Source organism: Cololabis saira, chromosome 3, assembly GCF_033807715.1.
Source record: "Cololabis saira isolate AMF1-May2022 chromosome 3, fColSai1.1, whole genome shotgun sequence".
Lineage (NCBI taxonomy): Eukaryota > Metazoa > Chordata > Actinopteri > Beloniformes > Belonidae > Cololabis > Cololabis saira.
In genome coordinates this window covers 33,767,306-33,789,826 of record NC_084589.1, presented here as the reverse complement: position 1 = coordinate 33,789,826, position 22,521 = coordinate 33,767,306, and the positions used below count along the sequence as shown (strand labels likewise).

General features: G+C 41.5%; 1 protein-coding gene across 2 annotated transcripts; it reads right to left on the bottom strand.

Moving 5' to 3' along the window:
- Positions 1-4,507: 4,507 nt before the first annotated feature.
- On the bottom strand, positions 4,508-21,620 carry si:dkeyp-97a10.3 (uncharacterized). Of its 2 annotated transcripts, none has more exons than XM_061717307.1 (9): positions 21,460-21,620; positions 21,196-21,272; positions 15,757-16,107; positions 14,350-14,616; positions 10,244-10,531; positions 9,797-9,910; positions 9,618-9,655; positions 7,692-9,512; positions 4,508-6,139 (listed from the first exon to the last, which is right to left on the bottom strand). In XM_061717307.1, exons 1-9 carry the CDS (start codon positions 21,516-21,518, stop codon positions 6,107-6,109), a joined length of 3,048 nt encoding a protein of 1,015 aa, XP_061573291.1. In that variant the 5' UTR covers positions 21,519-21,620; the 3' UTR covers positions 4,508-6,106. The 2 variants fall into 2 exon arrangements, with proteins under 2 accessions (XP_061573291.1, XP_061573292.1); XM_061717308.1 differs by having other exon boundaries at positions 21,196-21,253; positions 21,460-21,558.
- Between the last annotated feature and the right edge of the window lie 901 nt (positions 21,621-22,521).

The following is a 22,521-nucleotide window of genomic DNA, read 5'->3' as shown; positions in this document are numbered from 1 at the left end:
TAATGCAATGAATCAATTTTGTCAGCAAAATTAAAAATCAAGTTAAAGCTGCAGTTTTTTTGTTTGCACAGTGCGGAAATCCCCCTCTCTGAAAAAAGACCCTCTAAAAGCAGTTCAGTGAACTAGAAATGACCATAGTTGCTGTGCTTGTGACATACTTGGGGGAAACTGCTGACAAGAATAAATACAACTCAGAGCAACTGAAAGATGATCTGCATGTCAACAAAAGCAATTGCATGTCTCGTTACAGTAAACGGATTAGCTGTTTGCTCTGTTTTCATGTTTTGTTTTATTTTATTTTAACTAAGCATCAATTGAACACATGGAAAGTGGTTTGTCACTCATTCGTTGTAAGTGCAACCTTTTCCAACAAATTTGGCCTGACGGAAAATGTAATGAGTTTCTAAAATGAAGATGAATTTTATACCGATTTATTACACTTGACTATTCTGTCGATCAAATCTGGTTTACTTTCGTACAAAACATATTTAAAATTTGAAAAGTAGTCAGCGCTGAGCTGCTGAGCCCACGTAAGTAGGGCGAGACGTCCATATCAAATGACACACACGCCGTATTTAACAAGAATGTGGAAACAAATACAAAGGAACCTGATGAGTGTACACGGTGAACATAGCTGCTATTTTATTCAATGTAGGAGAGGGAGTACGTGAGGTAAACGACAGACTGTCTCATACCCTGAAGTGTGTGAGCTGAAAGTGAATCAACACAGTGCAGTTGTGAAACCCTTTCCCTTTATTACATACACTTCTGTTTCCGTAGACAATGTTAGCGTCTACAGACTCACTTTATTTTGGCTTCTGACATGTTTTGGTATTTTTTGCTCATAAGAAAGTAATCCGGTAATAAAAATGACTCCAAAATAGAAGGAAATCCATCCAGCTTGTGGCATTTAGGTACAGCTGATAACAAAAGTAAAGCCTCCGTCCTGGAAGGGTATTTAAAGCTCTGCTGACGGGCTTTCAAGGTATGTGGGTCTTCACCGCAGGCGTGGACCGTGCTATAGGATGGAGAGTGGTCTGCCGGTTTAATCAGACCCTGCTATATTCTGCTCCCTACTTCACTCGGGCTGTCAAAGGAGTGGAGTTTGCCTGAACTAGCAGACGAAACTAATTCTTTGAACTCTTTCTAAATGTTCTCCTCCCATAGTAATCAGCACAATTTTGGGAACAGCTCCAGCAAAAAGACACAAAACTCCTGTGAGCAGTTCTGGCGCGGCGTGACTGTAGGTTCCACACTGGATCCATCATCTGATTGATGTCACCTGTGGTTGGTGCGTTGGAGCATTTACTTAAAGGTATGTGTTGTTTAACGGCAGTATTGAACATTGTGTGAGTGTGTTGTGCATGCAGAACCAGCCTTCTCACATGTGATGCGTTGGTGTAGAAAAAAGGAAATAACTCATTGTTCATCCAAATAAGGTGTAGTTTATTAACAACGACAGGCAGTTGCTCAAGTTAAAGCAGTCACAGGTTACTTCCCAAGTCACGTACTAAACGTAGACATGACTGATGACTTCCCGGACCAGCAGTTGCAGCCTGTGCTACTTTTAAATGAACTTGAAGTTTTTCCCCTTTGCTCTACAAATGTTGTTATTTTGGACACTGTGGTGGATCTCTAAAGTTAGCTGTGCTTTAAACGGCTTGGCAGAAGTGTGATATCTCTCAGCAAGTTTTTATTTTAGTGTTGTTGTTTTTTTTTTATTGTGACAGCAAATGAAAGGTCTAAAAGTGTGTTGTGTTTATAGCATATCAAGCCCCAGCAATGTCTACAGCAGTCTGTTCATGCCGTGAGGGAAGTAGGTAGAAAGTGGGTTGAAGGTGGATGTAAACAAGCTGGAGGAGGAATTTCCCAGTAAACTGAAAAAACTCTTGCAGCAAAAGCACATGTAAAACCAAATTCAATTTTGCAGCTCTCCCTTCCCTGAATGCAAGTGACTCTGATGCATGTCTCACTATTCTTGGTTTCCATGTATTTCAGTGACTCAGATGTCTGCTCACCCTGGGGTTTTTTTGTTTAACCTATGTTGAATATCTGCTGCAAAATGTGGCTCGGTTTCAAAAAACAAAACCCTGTTTGCTCTGTGCTTCGAGGAATCCGCTTCTGTTCGGCACACTTCTGCTCTCTGCTTTCTGTATAATGAGAACGTAGACATTTTCAGCAGGTGTGAATTAACACGTACTGAAAGAGGAAACTGTTTATGTGCAGCTTCCTTTTCAGTCCACAAAAGGAGTTGAAATGTCAAAATGTCCAACTGAAGCTTTTTAGATCTCACTCTTGAAAGATGAAAACATCTGTGTACATGCAGTATGTCATCGGTGACAATTTTGTTGCACTGATTCATGTTGCATTTATCAGAGCTTATGTCACCGTTTTAAAATACTGAATTTCCCCAATGTCACAAGTTTGTTTTTGACTTATTTTACTGCGGCGTGTCACTACAGACTTTGTGACAAAAAGAAGCTGTCTTTAAAATAAATAAATAAATACATGACATCCTCAGCTGATTCAACAAAGGGTATGGTTTGTATTCCTGAAGGAGGCAGTTCACCTTTTAAACACTAACAGAAATACAAATCTCTCAGTGAGGATCTTGTCACACGTTTACATCTTTCCTTGCACCATATATACCCTGATGAAAACAACTGTCTGTAGCTTGCCTTTTATTTCCACTCACCATCAAAGTTGCACAGAGCATTAAGCCCTTGAGTAACAAAAAAAAAAAATCAATAATCTTCAGAAGTCCTCTCACGTGGCTCCCCCTTGTGGGTATTAGGACACTTCAGAACATTTTACAGTTGAACTGTTCGGGATTCTCTGTGCTGCTCAAGGACATTTGGGGTGGATAGCTGACGTGTCACGCGCTGAAGATAAATCCGTGGTCAAACTGACAACGCTGAAATGTTGAGGGACTTTTGGTTCAAAACGTCTTCCTCGCAAAGTTTAATAAGAAATTTCCTATTTCCCCCAAGAGTCATATTTATATGCCGTCCCATGGACAGGGTCGGGCCGCGGCGGCAGGGATTCAGTATGTTGCTCAAAGGCACTTTGACAGATACAGAAACGTTAATCTCAAAGGGCTTCACAGTTCATTTCAGTGATAATGTAAGTTTATGAGGACCATCATGCCTGACCCTTTTCTGTTCCCTGGTGGTGGAGAAAACCCCCATCAGTGCTGTGAACAAAGGAAGGAGGTATGATTATTATTTTATTTTAATTAAACATGGAGACGTTCATTGAAATAAATTCTGTTTGAGCATCACACCAGCTCCGTCTCATTTCCAAACTAAAGCAAATCCAATGAACTGTACAAAAATGTACTCTGTTGAGCTTCAGTTAATTTAATTTCAATCTGAATATTGGACATCTTGCAACTTTAAAGTTGTTTTTTTTTTTTTTACCACAGTCCCCTGAGTAAAATTAACTCTGGTTCCCTACACACAAGTTAAAAAAGCTTTAAGCTTGACACACACCCAAACCGGCATTCATCAATACGAGGGGGTAAAAAAAAAAAAGAAGCCTGATTTGCACACACAGCACTTGAGTTATGTTTTGCTTTAATTTATGCCTCCAAAGGGATGCGCAAACATTTACAATTACTTATGGCAGTCACGGTAAATCAGGGTAAATCAGCGCGCTAAGGCTACACGAGCAGATTTGCATGTAAATTGTCCAGGGAAGGTGGCCACATCAGCTTTTGAGGTTTACCGTGTTGTTTTTCACTACAAAATGTCTTTCAATTTCATTGGAGTCATTTGAGCCATAAACAACACACTTCACTGCAAAGACAGCAGGCACAGAAGAGTATGCAAAGTACTTCATTTGTAAAACTGCTCCCAACTTTTCATAAATCACGGCTTTCATCTGGAACTAGTAGGCAGTACCCTAACCTCGTCTGGTATGGGTGCTCAAATGCACTCCATCTCCCCTCATTACAGTGCTAGACTAGCGTGAAGTGTCTCCAATAGTGAGGAGCAGGACTGTTCATCAGATGTGACGTAAAAGTGGGAGCGGGGGATAGGGAGACGGATGGAGCTGTGATCCAAACGCATACTCTGCACCTCCACAACAAGCCAAAGGAACAGATTTATATGAGGAGAGTCAACAACAGAACTGTGTGTACACAGGCACCATGAATAATTAGCACTATAGACGCACAGTGTGGAGAAATACGCTCAGGCTGCAAACAGCTTTGATTCAAAAGGAACAGCAGAAGAAAAAAGAAAGTGGGTTTGTGGACTGATTGGCTGTTGACATGCTTCAGGAGGTGTTTTGTAGTATGTGTGTATAATTATTTATATATATATATATATATATATATATATATATATATATACATACATACATACATACATACATACATACATACATACATATATATATATATATACATACATACATACATACATACATACATACATACATACATATATATATATGTATATATATGTATATATATAAATAAATAAATAAATAAAATGTTTGAAGCCCTGTGTTCCCATGAACATATTAAAATAGATTTTATTTTTTATTCTCTTGTGAATATCTTAACAGTGACTCCGCTGTGATTATACCAAAACAATTAATTCAATTCTTCATTATTATCGTATTTAAAAAATATACATTAAAAACAGCCTGAAACCTCAAGAATATACAAACCCCACATAAGGAGACAAGATAAACACTGTGACTGTACATCTCACCTCTATATGAGCTGTACAGTAGTCAATGCAATATTTTCCAAGAAGAAAAACTTCTGGAGGCAGAATATAAGTAAATGTCAGACTGCAGATGCCAGGTTGAACCCACCATATGTGTTTTGCTTCCATTCATCATGGTTTTCAAAATGTGAATGTCAGAATTATTCATATTTATGCATATGGAAGAATGATTGACTGCTTTCCCGTTTTCCTAGAGTCCAACAAGTTTTCAAAAGAAATAAATGAACATATTCTTAGTTTTAGACTTCAAAAAAAGTTCTGCAGATAGGTAGGTGCTACGGTTTTAAACAGATGCCACTCACAACAATGAAAAGTGCTTCTACCGGGGACTTTTCCCCAGGTGTGTGCCGATATTATTTGGGTATTTAGAGTACATCACAAACTGCTCAGCAGACTCTGACCTTGTTATTGGAATCTTTTGAAACCAAAATAAATAGAAAATACAACCCTGAGTACAATAATTAAAAAACATCATTACAAATCAATAAATACATAATCTGTAAAAGTAACAACATGATCCAGTAAACAGTTTATCTGCTTTTTCAGCAGAAAGCGCAGCAACTCAGGCCTCAGTCTTGCACCGTTGTGATTATTTTCCAAGTCATTTAAGTCGCGTAAAAGCATTTAATTAATAAGCGCCCATCCATTCACGGGATCCCCCTCATAGTGAGCTGAGCGTCATTTCCGAGCGCCACTGAGGCGAATCCTCTTAATTGAGAAGTGTCATAAGAGGCATCTGCGAACAGACGGCGCAAAATAAATAGCTCCAAGAGAATCAAGACCACACCAGCTGCCGATTTCTTCTGTCGTGACCGCCGCTGTTCCCGGCGGATGACTCCACCTTGAGCAGGGTCACTGTTCGCTCAGGTGTTGGCAGATAATCGACGTGGCTCATGTACAGCTCATGTACAGGGAGCGTTGCTTGGCCCTGTTAATAAATGGATGATTGGACGGGATTTTGGTGGAGAACAACTGACCACTGAAGTTTTGGCAACAGGCTGTGGATAAATTATGATATACGACCCGTGTTTCACAAGTCCAAACAATATAAAAGTGTGTGGCTCTGGAAATTGGTGTTTCCACCGAGCTTTCATTTTATTCTAAGTGATAAAAGTAACAGTCACCTCAATTAATGCCACAAGACTTGCAAAGAGAAAATCTGTTATTTAAAATAAAAAGTCGTACATTTTATCATCCCCCATGGGAGATTCATTAATGTCTTTAAGTTAAAAAAAAAAAGACCATGACAGGCTTTTTGAAAGCAGAACACTGCAGTAAGTCTCGCTTGGTGGAATATTGGATCTGTCAGCTGGTTGTTTGTGACACTGCATGCAGGGCAGCTGCAGAGTGTAGTCAGCTGACATCTGTCAGCGTCTTGGTCTTCCTCTGTGGGCCTGTTGCTGGAAAGACACAACAACGGCTTTATTGCCAACATGTCATGCACAAGAGTATAAAAAAAACCCTGACACACAACAAGCTACTTTTACAAACTGGTATGATGTCATAAACACTCAAGACTAAGTACATTTTTATACACTGGAGACAACTGTCAGTTAAAGAAGAAGAGGGTTAAAAAGAAAACGGAAGATGCTTTTAAATGTGGTGTCAAGCATCCTTCAACACATATGACAAAGAAACACAACTGTTGCAGAGCGTGCAGGTAGAAGGCCTAAAGAGAGCACTAGGAATGGGCGATATTTTACCGTTCACGATATACCGTCCAAAAATTCCTCACGATAAGAATTTGTCATCTCGCAGTAAAAACGATAAATTCCCTTTGATAAAGTTTTTGTGTAAAAATGATTTATGGTTCTGCGTTAAATCCACAACGTACGGGAAGGAAGGAAGGAAGGAAGGAAGGAAGGAAGGAAGGAAGGAAGGAAGGAAGGAAGGAAGGAAGGAAGGAAGGAAGGAAGGAAGGAAGGAAGGAAGGAAGGAAGGAAGGAAGGAAGGAAGGAAGAAAAGAGGAAGAAAAGAAGGAAGGAGAGAACAGGAGGAAGGAAGGAAGGAAGGAGAGAGCAGAAGGAAGGAAGGAAGGAAGGAAGGAAGGAAGGAAGGAAGGAAGGAAGGAGGAAGAAAAGAAGGAAGGAGAGAGCAGGAGGAAGGAAGGAAGGAAGGAAGGAAGGAAGGAAGGAAGGAAGGAAGGAAGGAAGGAAGGAAGGAAGGAAGGAAGGAAGGAAGGAAGGAAGGAAGGAAGGAAGGAAGGAAGGAAGGAAGGAAGGAAGGAAGGAGGAAGAAAAGAAGGAAGGAGAGAGCAGGAGGAAGGAAGGAAGGAAGGAAGGAGGAAGAAAAGAAGGAAGGAGAGAGCAGGAGGAAGGAAGGAAGGAAGGAAGGAAGGAAGGAAGGAAGGAAGGAAGGAAGGAAGGAAGGAAGGAAGGAAGGAAGGAAGGAAGGAAGGAAGGAAGGACAGCAGGAGGAAAGAAGGAAGGAAGGGAAAAAAGAAGGAAGGAAGGAAGGAAGAAAAGGAGAGAAGGGAGAAAACAAGGAAAGGAGGAAGGAAGGGAGAAAAGAGGAAGGGAAGAGGGAAGGAGAGAGCAGGAGGAAAGAAGGTAGGAAGGAAGGAAATGAGCCTGAAAGAAAGAAAGAAAGAAAGAAAGAAAGAAAGAAAGAAAGAAAGAAAGAAAGAAAGAAAGAAAGAAAGAAAGAAAGAAAGAAAGAAAGAAAGAAAGAAAGAAAGAAAGAAAGAAAGAAAGAAAGAAAGAATAAATTCCCGTTGATGACGATTTGTGTAACAAACAAACATCTGAGAGCGAGATAGATTTATAGTTGAAAAGGTGGAGTTGAATTGGTATTTTTTAATCGTTATCGGGATAAATGCCGGAAATTATCGTGATACATTTTCATACCGCCCATCCCTAGAGAGCACACATGCAGACAGCCTCATATCTGTTATGTCAAACATATGGCATCATTTGGCTGCCATTCCCATGCATCATGCTGCGTCTCACTCACCTGCCGGGGTTGGGGAAAGTGGGCAGGTTGCCCACGGGGATGGTCGTGTCTGTGTGCACCGACGTGCGTGTGACCCTTTCCAGGATGATGGTTGTGGTGCGTGGCGGTGGGATGTCGGGTCCCGGCGGGCCGCTGTACGTGCCGCTGAGCCGCTGGTGCGTTATGTCTGAAGGGCTCTGGGCCCCGAGCTGGGGATTTGTGCTGGGTGCGCTCTCTGGGGAGAGTTTGAAACTGTGCCAGGGGAATGACAGGAGGAGGAGTCGGTGGGCTCTGAGCCCCGGCAGCCGGAGCTCGAGTCTGTGGTGGACCGGCCTGATGCAGAGCAGCCGCGGTCTGTTGTCTCCGATTCTGAAATGCTTGAGCTTTCTCAGTGTGGGCTCTAAGTGCAGCCTGGGTTAGGTTACTGGAATTGGCCGGGGCAGACGGTGAAAGGATTGGAGCGGTGCCTCCTTGGCCTGGCTGCCTGGAATCACGCATGGCAGGCTGTGTGCGTGTGCCCAGGTCTTGTGGTGTTTGAATTGGTGCTGCTATGTGTTGCTGGGCCATATGTGTCTGCTGAAGGTGATTGGGATCAGCCAAAGCTCTTGTATCTGCACTCTGCAGTGCAGTTTGTCCCTGTAGTGCTGCGGGTCCTTGAGAGACAACAGAGCGGCCTGCAGAGGCCTGCTGGCTCATGAGACGCGTCGCCTCAGGGTTATTGCTGTGAGTCGTTGCCTGCCCGAGGGCAGCCTGGCTACTTCTGATGTCTCGCTGAGCATTTTGCCTTTGTGTGCGGGGACTTCTCAGTGTGTGGTGTAATGGCTCAAGCTGTGTAACACTGGTAGCATTTGGAAGTTGGATATGAGCTGAATGGCTCCGTGTCTGACTATTGTCTGACGCCGGATCACGTCTGGGGGGGGTTCTGCGACGAGAAACAGTTTGACTTTGAGACTGAGGTGTGTTCATTGCTCTCGCCTCTCGTACAGGAGGCTGGGTAGTGTAGTCTTTAATGCCAGGGGACGTCTGCCCTCTCTGAAGGTTGCCACTGGGATAAGCTGGCGTTCCTCTGAGCTGATCCCAAGGCCTCTGTCCATGGGAGGAGCTTGAAGCGTCCTCACGCGTCGAGTTCCTTTCAGGCCTAAAATGTGGCCCTTGATCCCGCTGGTATGTCTGCGTGTTGGCATTTCGCTGAGAAGTGATATTATTGTTAGAATGCGTATATCCGGTTGGGATAATGCCGTTCTGCAGAGGGTTACTGGGATAGGACTGGCCGCTTTGCATTGCGGGTTCTGAAGGCCTCGTGTGTTGCATCTGTGAAGCCGTATTATCGACCAGATTGGTGAGAGGAAACGAGCCGTCTTGCTGAGGCTGCTGGCCGCCGGTGGAATATGAATTAAGATTCACATGAATGGTGGGCATCTGCGCGTTGTTGTTTGGCTGGGTAGCGTACGGCAGCGCGTTGAGGCTGACTTGAAGCGCCGGTGGCCGGGCGCCGCCCTGGCTGTTGCCGGTCTGTATGAGAATGTTAGGATTTCGCTGCTGCGTGTTTGTGTTCTGAGCGTCGGTTTGCATGAAAGCCGGGTTGTCGATGCCATTGTGTGGGGATGAATTCATGTTCTGAATGGTATTGTGCTGGGGTCTGTTTGTGGTGCCGTGGCCATTGTGCTGCTGTGTGTTGGAGTTATGCGGCTCGTTCAGGGGCTGGTACTGCGGGTTGCCATGGCTCTCGCGGTGGGAAGTGGACCAGCGGTCAGGCTGGCGCGGATGTGCGCTCCTGTGATAGAGAGGGGGCTGAAAACCCTGGTCCACATCTCTTACAGCAGTAGCCTGTGGATCTGGAGGCTTTATGAGGGGAGGGGGAAAGTGAGAGCAGAGAGGAGAGAAAAAAACAATTACCTTTACCATTATACAAAAAATAATTAAACCAACACCATTAAAGCGACTTACTATAGGCCTTTGACTTGGATTTGTCTTTGGTTCCTGCCCTGTAAAAACAATAAAAAACAAAAATGTTACTGTTGTCATTTTATAAACACAGATGTAATGTAATTGTCATCTCCACAAGATAAAACAGTAAAAGAAAGAGAGCATACACAAGATGTCAGCGATTACGCGGACGGACTCACCCCTCCTCCTCCGCGCCAGAAAGATGAGAAGCACGATGAGGATCACTATGATGACGATGCCCAAAAAAGAGCCAATCACAATCCCCGCAATTTCTCCTCCGTCAAGACATACATCTGAAAGAGAGGGAATGGTATCATAGGTGGGGGAATAAATAAAGATAATGGGCCTGGATCCCAGACAGGAAAGAAAAGAAAGAGAGAGGAGAGAGGGGTTCTCGGAAAAATAATAATAACGATGATGAAGTAACTACAGAGAGGAAGAGAAGAGATGGGAAATAAGAAAGTAAAACAAAGGCAGGGGAAGGTCATTGAATGACTTTGATCACAGTCTCACCAAATCAATCCCTCATCGACCTCCGTTGTCGTGAAGACAGATACAGCAGTGGATTCCCAACCCAGCTGTTGCCATGATTACTAACAAAGAGGTCCCGGTTCATCCCAACTCACCTACGACGGCCAGCTCGGTGCTCTGCTCCGACGCCTTCTCGGTGATGGCGTTTCTGGCCGCGCAGACGTAGCGGCCGCTCTCAGTGGTCGAGAAAGTCTGGAGGCTGAGCACCCCGCTGTCCGGCTGACCAGATGCGATCGGCTGTCCATCACGCTGCCACGAAAAGAGCGCAGGGGGCGCCGAGTCGGACGTACAGGTGAGACGCACCGTCTGTCCCACCAACACGTCCCCCGCCCCTACACAGTCTTTGGGGCTGTCGACGGTCAGCACGGGGGTGTCGGGTCCATCTGGCCAGGTGATGGTTAGAGGACATTTATTAGCAACAATCACAAGGGATGATTATTCAAATTAAAAGAAAATGTTGATGAACAAATGATGTGCTCTGCTAAAGGGGGTATTATTGTTCACATTTGGGGTTTAAGTTACTTCATCTGACTTAATCACTGTACTGTACTTAATCTTTTTTGATCATATTCAGGTAATGAGACAGCAGTGCACCGTGTGTGTTACGTCTGAATTAAAAAATTAAAAACTACTATTCTTCCAACACCTGCTAAATAAGCGAATCTTCACAATTCATTATCAGTGGTATCTGACGGGCAGGAGAGAGAGAAAGAGAGACAGACGCTTCACGTTCAAAATCCCACAGCTGAAGAAACTATTTCAAAGAGAAGCGATAACTCCCAGGTTTGTGCAAAACATTTTTCAGGAGCTTTTAAATGTTCCATATTCTGCCAGAGTTCTGACTTATCCTTTTCTTAGTCCCTCCTCGTCTGTCTAAACGCAATTTTCCAAAGTTACAGGGAGACAAATCTTCAGAGCCTTTGATATGACATTCATACCGATTTCAACCTGTCGGTATGGTGTACTACTTGTTACATAAGGTTTAGGGAATGGTCCGTAGACCAGTGAGTGTGGATCGAGCTCAACCAAACTAAAACATGGGAGGACCAACACAAACAAAACAAAACAACCCTCATTCAGATTGGGTTTCATTCAGTTGGAGGAGCGTCCATCAGGGCAGCCCTCAACGCATCAAAAGCTGACAGAGCAGCCGCTAAAACAAAGCCAGGAAACATGAACAGGCTGGTCACAATGCTACCACAATTAACTTAAATGACTCAAATACCAAGAAGCAGAGGTGGACAGAGTACTCGACCCCAGTACTTGAGTAAGAGTACAAATACTACTGGTCAAAATTTACTCCGTTACAAGTAAAAGTAGCTCAGTCAAAATATTACTTGAGTAAGAGTAGAAAAGTACTTGCTTTTAAAGGTACTTAAGTATCCAAAAGTAAATGCTTTTAAATTTACTTTAAGTAAAAGTAAGAGTAAGAGTAAATTTCTTATTTTCCACATCAGTAAATTACTATATTTTTTCTAAATTAATTTAAGGATCTTTTAACTCTTGTTTCTGAGAATTTGATGTTGAGTTGTTAAAAGCAGAGAGGTAGTTCTGCTTCGGCAGACACAATAAACATTTGAAAATAAATGTCTGTGGTTTGTCTGTGCCCTCGTTTTTTACTCGGTCGAACTCAAACATTGAGTTAAGATACGGCCAAGGATTTTGTGAAAGTCCCTGCTCTGAGTCCGGCTCATTATCAGACTCAGACGACTCAGCAGATTGTCTTTCTTCTCCTGACGCAGGCGTAGCCATTGTTGCAGTTATGTCTTGACTTGTTGCGGCTCTGTCTTGACAAACGCAGGCTACTTTGGCGGTATCGTTTTGAGGAGGCTTGACTTATTTCCGCTTTACGTACATCCCAGTGGAGAGCGTGCACTGTGATAGGTCTCCTCCTTTGACAAAAACAGCTTGTGTCCAATAGGATTTTAGGGAAGAAGAAGAAAGAGCAGACCTGAAAGTAACAAGTACTTTTCAGCCTTCCTAGAAATTTACTCGAGTAAAAGTAAAAATATTTGTCTTGGAAATGTATTCAAGTAAGAGTAATAAGTACCAAAGAAATCTAATACTCAAGTAAAGTACAAATCCTCTGGATATGTACTTAAGTACAGTACTCAAGTAAATTTACTCTGTTACTGTCCACCACTGCAGAGCAGCCGCTAAAACAAAGCCAGGACAGGCTGGTCACAATGCTACCACAATTAACTTAAATGACTGAAATACCAAGAAGCTACATTTCCGATCTGCCAGAGGGAAGAATGCAACTATTTAGCCACAATTTGACCAAGATGGAAGTAAACAAGAAACTAGAAACCTTAATACTAACCCTCCAGGCAGTACCAGTATTGGAAAAACTTGCAGATACTGCCAAAAATAGGGGGCTGGGTATCAGTGAGGGTTTGAGTCATGTTTGTAACATGTCATTTATAGAAACAAAAGCCCAATTCTTCTTTGTTGCTCTAAAAGCCAGAACAGGTACTTATTCTGTACCGACTTGGAGGTTCCTGCAGTTGTACTGGAGTCGTTACGCTCAGCTAGCTATTTAGCATTACCATTATGTTATCAATATCACTTTATTTTAGGCTGGAAAAATCCCACCTGGAAAACTGCCACCTCCTCATTATCCAAGGCTGTGGTTTTCCAGATTCAATCCAGAACAATGATGGACAAACAGTGGAATTTAACTGAACACCTGGAGACGTGGTACTCTGAAACTGCTCTATATCTAAAAGATATTCTTTATCTGATGTTAATTTGGAAGAAAAAATATGAATAAAAACACGTTTTATTTGTTATTTTGAAAAATAGAAATTAAAAATTACCAATTTGTATCAGTTGATACCCAAGCCCGAAGTTTTGAAATCTGTTTTGGGATGGATTGGAACATCTCTAACATCAGCATCTTCTATCATGCAGTCATTTATTAGGTGGGAAAAGGTTTACATTCTATCAATGCTACAAACCCAAAGAAACCACATGTGAGTGGCAAAAAGGAAACAGTTGGAAACATCTGATGTGACCCAGTCTGAATCTTTACCAGAACCCAACAGAATATCTGCAGACATGAGCATGGCTGTCCAGTAAAGATGCCCAACCAAGCTGGATGAACTTGAACATTTCAGTTGTGAAGACTTCCAAAAGGAAAGATAAATCAAACTTGAACACCCCCGAACACAAGTTAACAACGCACCAACAAGTGAACCAAACCTACTTTTTAAAATCTAAATTGAAAATACTTGAGGCCGACTCTACATGTACCTGTTTTTTGTAATGTGCTTGCTTTTTTAATTTAATTTTAATTGTATTTTATCTGTTGGTGTTTTCTGTCATTTATAACTATGTGTTTTTGCTGTAATTGTAATTGCTGCTGCCTATCTTGACCAGGTCTCCCTCGGAAAAGAGGTTTTTAATCTCAATGGGATTTTCCTGGTTAAATAAAGGTTAAATAAAAATAAAATAAAAAAAATAAGCCTGACATTTTTAAGGAAATATGTACATGTAATCAGTTGTTTTTTTTTGTCTAGGAAAAAAAATAAATAAAACATCTTGAACTTTACTAAATGGTAGCAAAGGTTTAAGAGTTTAGTCAGAGAAGCATGATTGTGTTTTTAAACGCACTTTGTAAATTAGTGTTGGTCAGACAAAACAAGCCATTATTACAAATTCACCAAACCAGTCGGGAGCATTTTTCACAATTTATGATAAATTATATACTATTTGAAAAAAGAAAAACCAAGAGGTGAATTACCGGTTAGAATAATCATCGGGAGCACTTTCATGTTTTACAAGCTATAATCAGACAGCGGGACTGCAACAGAGCCCTGTGATGGCGATACAACAGGTCTTCTCTGCAGACAGTTCTGGTCATGGATATTCTGTAGCCTCAGAAAATGAAGACATCCATTAGTTTTGCTTATATTTGCCTATGCACAAATGTTTTTTTGGCATTTGGTGCTTTTCACTTGGAAAAAGAGGCTCATTTTTGATCTAAATCGACTACTGTGAGTGTGTCATCAGAATTAATGATGTGATCAAGGAAGGGAGCAGAAGCGCTACTTTAAGCTCGTGGAAGAATGTCATGTGCAAGCCGAGTGCAATTCAGAACACAGTGTGCGGTGCAATATGGATAGGGAGATAAGCTACTGCTATTTGCAATGCTTACTGCAGATTTGCCTCCCTCTTGTCTTGGTCAGTGTAAACTTACAGTAAACAGTGAGGCTCTGTGTGGCGGTCTGGGCACTGACAGGGTTGCTGGCGGTACACGTGTATTCCCCAGCATCAGTCCGTCTGGCTGGATTGATGACCAGCGATCCACCAGAGATGGTGATCCTGGAGTCGGCAGTGATGGCTGAGCCTCCTTTCCCCCACTGGACTGTAATCTCTGTCCCAGCAGTCCATGTACAACTCAGAGACACATTTCTCTCCTCCACTGCCACTGCGGGAACAGACAAACTCACCCCGGCTACAGCATCTAAAAGGAGCAACAAAAAAAAAAAACAAAACCTAAGAGGCCCAAACACAGACTCTTCCATACAATGTTCCTTAACTATAGCAGCATGCAAGGTGTCTGAGTGCATAAGCAAAAGCGCACTTCAAAAGTTGGAATGACAGAACAATAGAGAGCGGTTTGATGTTTCTGTTGAGGATAATTTGTTGTAATCAAAGCGAGAGAGTGCTCAGAAGGGACAGCGTTCAGATAGAAGCACAGATGGCGAATGAGAGGGCAGACGGTGCGAGTGGTAGCTGAGATGCCTCTTGGCGAACAGCCTAAGTTAAATAATTGGACAGGGAGAAGAGGAGGCGTATGGATGGAAGGGGAGCTGTGACTAAGAGAGAACCACCACAGCAACAACAAACAAATAAAAACATTAGAGCAACCTCTAAATAGCTCGAATTACTTGTAATTTTGCAAAGCATCCGATGGCCTATGACTCGGCAGTAGCGTTTTCATATTTTAGGATTTAAGCAGCCTCTCATTTTCAAAGTAAGTAGCGAGCAAGCGGGAGGTTTAAAGCTCTGCTCAAGGACTCTGCTGCTCCACAACGTGAAACGCCAATTGTGAGTTTGGAAAAATGTGACCTTTTCTGCAACAATAGACTAGTGCTTAAAACAATTTGGTCACCCTGCTGTTCCATTTGTGTGTGGGGGGTAAGAAGGATGAGAAAGACTGCACATCAGCCCTCCAGCGTGGGCTGATGTAAATAAAGAGACGCTCAGTTGTTCAGGGTCCATTAGAGCACCTGCTATATATTAATGCAAATACAGAATCTACTCTCTCTAAATGCAGCACCAAATTTCCACAATATCAAAGATCTAAGACCATGAGTGTTCAAATCAAATTAGTTTTAATTAGCATGAAGCCCTAAGCTTCTTGTTTCATACCCTCCTCCTTTTTTCATTAATCTTACCTCACTGTCTATGGGTCATTAATTTCATTATACCTCCCAGACTAATTCTTTTCCTCCCAAAATCCTCCCTCTTCTCTCTTTACTCCCTCGTGTTCCTCCTTAAGCTTATCACTCCCCTCAGAACCTCCATCCCTCCCAGACTTCCAGCGCTCCTGCTCCCTCTTCCCTCATCATCTGTTCAGGGATACCACTTTATCTCTTACCAAACACCCTCAGCTGTATCGATCTGGAGTTAGGAGACAGGCCGGTTGGAGCAGAGGGGGTCACCTCCGCCGTGTAGTTTCCCTCATCTCGGAGTTGGGCGCCTCCGATACGGAGCTGGGTGGCGGTGATGGTGACTCTGCCCAGGAACTGTGGCTCCGGGTTAACCACAGCGGTTCCTCCGGCCCAGATCCCCACAGTGGTGACCTCTTTGTACTTCCACGTGATGGAGAGGACCTCAGACACCGTCAGCACCGTGAAGACTATTTCACTGCCAGTTTGAGACAATATCGGATCTGTCTGAAACTGGATCTCCACCGGGTTCTGTGCCCGTACGCCAGCAAAGAGAAGGACTACAGAAAAGATAAGAGATGTTATAGTTAAAACAGGATTCAGGTTAGGAGTGGACAGCATTTTCTTTTGCTTATATGGGCCAACGGATAGTTATTAAAAACCCACATATTGAACACACTGAAATAAGCATTGTTAAGCTAGAAGAAGCATCAATGGTTTCTTATCAGATCACTAACAAGTTTGTACCAGAGTTGGCATGCTTTTTTGAAGAAAATAAAAAAAATATATATATATTTATGCTTTGAACATATTGACGGCAGTTTTGCATATCAAATCTACTTCCTCTGTATCAACACTTGAGATAAAGTGATTAAAATTGTGACACTATAAATCAACTTTTCTTGTTTTGAAGCATTCATGCAAAGCCTTGTTCTGCCATCAAAGCTCTGCACCCCCAGATTAATATTGCTTTGTTTTCTTTTTAAATTAATAACTTCGCTGGAAAAACTCAGACGATCCCAGACTACAGCTCACATCAAGCCATCCACACACATTTACATAACTTTAATCTAAAGTGATCTAAAGGAGTAAAACATCAAATTGAAGTGATGATATCAAATGTGTTTTAAAAGTTTTTTTTGTTTTCCTGGGGGAGGAACGCTGCAATACAAATTCACCAGCTGGTGGCGCTGCATGAAAGGTAAAAGGGTAAAGAGCTTTCCTGACTCATGCACGAATAAAGTCAAGAATTTTTCAAAAAGACGTTGAACTATCCATTCCTGGAGCTACAATGGCTCGTTTGAGCAAATCCACACATACATTTTTAATTTTTAAAGCTCCCAGATGGTTTCACTTAAATGGCTGTTAAAAGGCATTAGCATCGGAAACTCAAAAGTATTCAATCATAAGTTCCAATAATGAACACAAATTTGTGTAGCAGAGCCATTTCTTCTTTTCTGTCCAGTTAATCGCCACATTATTACTCAAATGTACAAAATCAATAACTCAAACAGCTGAAACACTTGAAGACTGTTTACAGAATAATACTTACAGTGCATGTTCTGTACTTTAAAATGTGATTGTGACAAGTGTGTGTGTGTTTTTGCTTTTTTTGTTTAAGGAAAAGGGAGAGACAGCAGCATTGTTACATTGGCACATTTCCTCAAGTAAATTCATGCTCCATCCCTGCAGAGAAGAAGGAAAATCTCTAGATTCTCTTTCCTTCCTCAGAGATTTCCCACCATGCTTCTTGGATTGCAAGTAATCACAGACCACACATCCATAGTGTGTTTTTCTTAGTCGGACTCAACGTAAGCCATGTCATGATAATTCCGTTTCTGTTTTTCTTTGTAAAAATCACAACCTTGTGTTTTCAGTCTTCCATGTTGAAGTTTCATGCATTTTTTATGGATTCAGCCACTTAAATGCTGTATGCTGTTTGCCCATTTGTATTCTGTACGGTGAACAGAGAAGAAGAATATCTATGTTATTGCACTCGGCTGTCTCTGCTGGTATTAAAGGTTCAGGCGGGAAAACACTACCTGCATTTGCAATGCCATTTTACTTTCACATAAAGGAGCCATGCAAGAATGCTCTGGCCAATATGTTACAGTGAATTACATCAATATGGTCCTGATCAGTCTCGCCGGAGTACCCTTACACAACCGTCACAGGAGAGAAAGGGGAGAAGAAGAAAAAAAAAAGGCAGCAGCGCAATATTGATTCAGCATCCAACAGTGAGTTTTTGAAGGTTACAAAAGGGTTTCAAGCTTTTATCCATTTTTTTCTTTTCATCTGTGTGGAGAATAATGAGTCTGAAGTGAAAAAACACCCATTAGTGACGCAGCACAGCGCTGATGCTTTCATGTGCTGTCAGTTTTGTCAGGACCGTTTGTAAAAAGTGGGTGAAAGTCAAACATGTTTCACTAAAGGCACCATTAAGAGTCAGGCATTACTGAGAAATGGTTGATTCACAACTGTACAACTATGGGGACGGTAAATATGAGCATTAAATAAACAGTAGAAAATGGCTCAGGTGACATGCCAACTACTGCAAAAACATCCATTAACAAACCTGTAAACCACTGAGATTAATTAATGGCAAAATAAAAATTGACTTTATGTTCCTGAACTTTAAGTTCCCATGAATTGATCCAGTTGGAGCAAGTGTTTATTCTGAAGATCAATTTTTTTTGTGGAACCAAACTAAACATTGTTTATGTGTTGGATTAATGATAAATCCAAAGGATGTATCATCGATTCCTACACCAAAAAGCATATAGTAGATACCCCAGACATTTGTAACTGGGAAAGAAAAAACAAGGAAAGCAGTGCATGGCTGAATTACTATGGTGTACTATGACCAATGCTGACACACAGCCGCTAAATGTGTATTTAATAATTTGATAGTGTTGCTGATTATAACTTCAATTATTATCTTTCATGCTCGAACAACAGCTTTGAGATAATGAAAAAATTAAAATATAATTTACATTCCTGGAACCAATTTCCGTTGCTCATCTCGCTGCAACAGCACAAATACTTAAAGATTGAGCAGCTAAATCATCTTTGTCGGTTTTATGCATAACTCCTTCACAAAATCAAATTAAAACATTGCACAGTCAAAATATCTGACATTTTTTCCAAAGATTTCACAAAAAAAAAGTTGTTATTATTTTCTGAAAAATTAATCCATTTGTTCCAAATCATTTTGAGATATTTCTACAAAAATCACCCACAAGTGCATGGTTTTAAGGTACTGATTGTCTCCCCAAAAAGTCCTAAACACAATAGGAGTAAACAACTGTTGGACCATTTGAATTTGCTAGCACACTTTAATGATGATGATGAGACATTACATACAGCTCGTAACCTGTGGTTATCCTGGGTGTTTTTAAATGGTGGTCTTTGTCTCTTTTAGATTTTCATTTTATAGCCATTTGTAGTTATTGGTTGTTTTGCATTTCCCCTTATTTTGTCTCATTTTTTTCAGTGGCTGCTATCATTCATTACATCTCTTTCTGAACATATTGTGTCCCTTTACACTTATTTTATGTGTCATGTCAAACATGTCTATATGTTGCCTTATTTGTCTCAGTATAGGATCGGTTCTCATTTACATCTCTAATTTTGTGTCTCTTTCTAAGACTCACTAGGGGGACAATCAGGGGCCCACAGAATGGTTGGGCCCCTTGAACCAACTCTGTGATCTGTGCATGGTTGAACTAATGTGTCATGATAACTATTTAGATTTTTGCGGCCTGTAGTAAAAAACTATCGCACTGCAAATGTCGATAGCCCTATTATAGCTTTATAATCAGGCAGCTGCAGCTGATCCAGAACGCTGCCGCCAGAGTCCTTACAAACACCAGGAAACTGGACCACATTACACCGGTCATGAAATCACTACACTGGCTTCCAGTGGGTCAAAGGATAGAGTTTAAAATCTTACTGCTGGTCTACAAAGCACTGAATGAACTTGGACCAAAATACATGCTTGATCTGCAGAGGTACTTGAGTAAGAGTACAAATACTACTGGTCAAAATTTACTCCGTTACAAGTAAAAGTAGCTCAGTCAAAATATTACTCGAGTAAGAGTAGAAAAGTACTTGCTTTTAAAGGTACTTAAGTATCCAAAAGTAAATGCTTTTAAATTTACTTTAAGTAAAAGTAAGAGTAAGAGTAAGAGTACATTTCTTATTTTCCACATCAGTAAATTACTATATTTTTTCTAAATTAATTTGAGGATCTTTTAACTCTTGTTTCTGAGAATTCGATGTTGAGTTGTTGAAAGCAGAGGTAGTTCTGCTTCGGCAGACACAATAAACATTTGAAAATAAATGTCTGTGGTTTGTCTGTGCCCTCGTTTTTTACTCGGTCGAACTCAAACATTGAGTTAAGATACGGCCAAGGATTTTGTGAAAGTCCCTGCTCCGAGTTCGGCTCATTATCAGACTCAGACGACTGAGCGGATTGTCTTTCTTCTCCTGACGCAGGCGTAGCCATTGTTGCAGCTCTGTCTTGACTTCTTGCGGCTCTGTCTTGACAAACGCAGGCTACTTTGGCGGTATCGTTTTGAGGAGGCTTGACGTATTTCTGCTTTACGTACATCCAAGTGGAGAGCGTGCACTGTGATAGGTCTCCTCCTTTGACAAAAACAGCTTGTGTCCAATAGGATTTTAGGGGAAGAAGAAAAAAGAGCAGACCTGAAAGTAACTTTTCAGTATTCCTAGAAATTTACTCGAGTAAAAGTAAAAATATTTGTCTTGGAAATGTATTCAAGTAAGAGTAATAAGTACCAAAGAAATCTAATACTCAAGTAAAGTACAAATCCTCTGGATATGTACTTAAGTACAGTACTCAAGTAAATTTACTCCGTTATTGTCCACCACTGTTGATCTGTTAGTTCCTATGAAGCTCGCAGACCCCTGAGGTTCATCTGGATCTGGTTTGTTGTGTTTTCCAAGAACCAGAAACAAGCAAGGTGAGGCAGCGTTCAGTTATTCTGCTCCTCACCGGTGGAACAAACTTCCTGTAGACCTGAGGTCTGCTCCAACTGTCAGCTCCTTTAAATCAGGCCTAAAAACATTACTGTTTACTCAAGCGTACTCCTAAATTAAATACTTACCTGCTGTACTCTACTGCCCGTATTTTTAACAACTTGTGCTTTTTATTATTTTACCTCTTTTCTTATCAGTTTATTTCATTTATTTGTTATTTAAGCGTACTCTTAAATCAGCAACTTGTGCTTTTTATTATTTTACCTTCTTTTCTCATAATTTTATTTCATTTTATTTAATATTAACTGTCTAATTATGTCTTGCCGCTTTTAATGTCGATGTAAAGCACTTTGAATTACCTTGTGTTGAATTGTCCTATATAAATAAACTTGCCTTGCCTTATAAACCCGTAAGTTATCCCAGCAGGAGCCTCCAAGGAGGCCCTGAACGCAACACGTGTGGGTGAAGAGAATGCAGCCGCGCAGGTTTTATTTACGTGCCTGGAATATTACAGCGCTCCCTGTCTGACCTGTTTATTCTTTTTTCATTTTCTCTTTCTTTTTTTTTCCTCGCCGTACACGTACAGACAACATCGATACTCATCCGATTTGAACGATGCAGTCGGAGGAGAGGAGAAAGTGTTTTACCTGCCAGAGCCGGACTGATGAGGAGCCACAGTTGTCTCATGTCGTCAGTCAGGCCGCTCTGCCGAGAGAACACGCTCCTTCATAAACAAAATTACTTCACACAGCAAACTAAATCCGTTTAGCAGTATCTCCAGCGGCACACAAGCCCTCTGTAGAAACCTAATAATAACATGCCAGCTTGTGAACGACTTTGTTCGGTTAAACCTGACAAACACAAACGTGAGACATCATTTTGTGTAGTATATCGAGATGTGTAAATCTTACCGAAGTCTTTCCCTCCCTCTCTCGAGTTCATTTTGTGATAAAAGGAGGATCCGATGCATTTGTGTTTACTAACTAAAGCATATAGGTGTGTCTGTAGCTACCTGTCGCAGGTAACACACCTGTTCTCTTAAAGGGCCAGCGCCCTTTTCTTTATTAGTAAAACTTCCATACGAACCTATGCATGACGTCATCATTTCTGCTTGTTAGTTTTTTCTCCTCCCTTTTTTGACATTCAGTATTTACAGTAAAGTCATTGTTATCTTCCCTGCTTGATGAAACACTTAATAATAATAATCTAACAAATTTGCAAAATTACATCAGGCGTCAGCATTTTGGCAACATTCAACTCAATTATTAACTTGTTCACTCGTGCAACGAGGAGTTATTGTGAAGGAAAACCTGACATCAATTCATTTTGCAAACAGAAACGGGAGAATAACTGTAATGTCTGCTGATGTGAAGGTCAAAAGTGTTGATATTTTTCAGCTGCTGTGTCAGTGCCACCCACTGGATAATTCTGGCAAACAGCGCTCTTCTGTAGTTGAAGCTCTCTGTGGGATCCACAGCTGCAATTCCTATGATTATTGTTAAATCCTCTGTGATTTTAATGGATTTATAATCACTTTTAAATCACTCGTGTTTGAGCCCCAGGACGCGTCTCCTAAAGCGAGGAAGCTACAGGGCTAACCTTTAAATAAGGGACGTTAAAATGCTTTTCAGTGCTGTAGTAGTTTGAAAAGACATGCATGCGGTGCTCCTCTCACGGTTGGTTTTGGTTGCCTCTCATCATCTTGAACGTTGCAGCCAGCTGAGGTTTAAACTCTGATTTGTATGCATCCCAGAAGGCTGCAATATGACGCTATTTTCGGTGTGAATTTCCCCACAGAGCAGAAATGCTGGCATTCCCCCTTTACGTGCCAGAAGATGTTTCCGAGTTGCAGGCGGGGAACAATTATTGGAAGAAATAAGAATAGACTAAGTCGTGTACTGTATTACCTCCCCCCTTTACAATCCAATGCCAAGACAATGAATTGTGTCTGCAGGGCAAATGGTGTTTGTGTT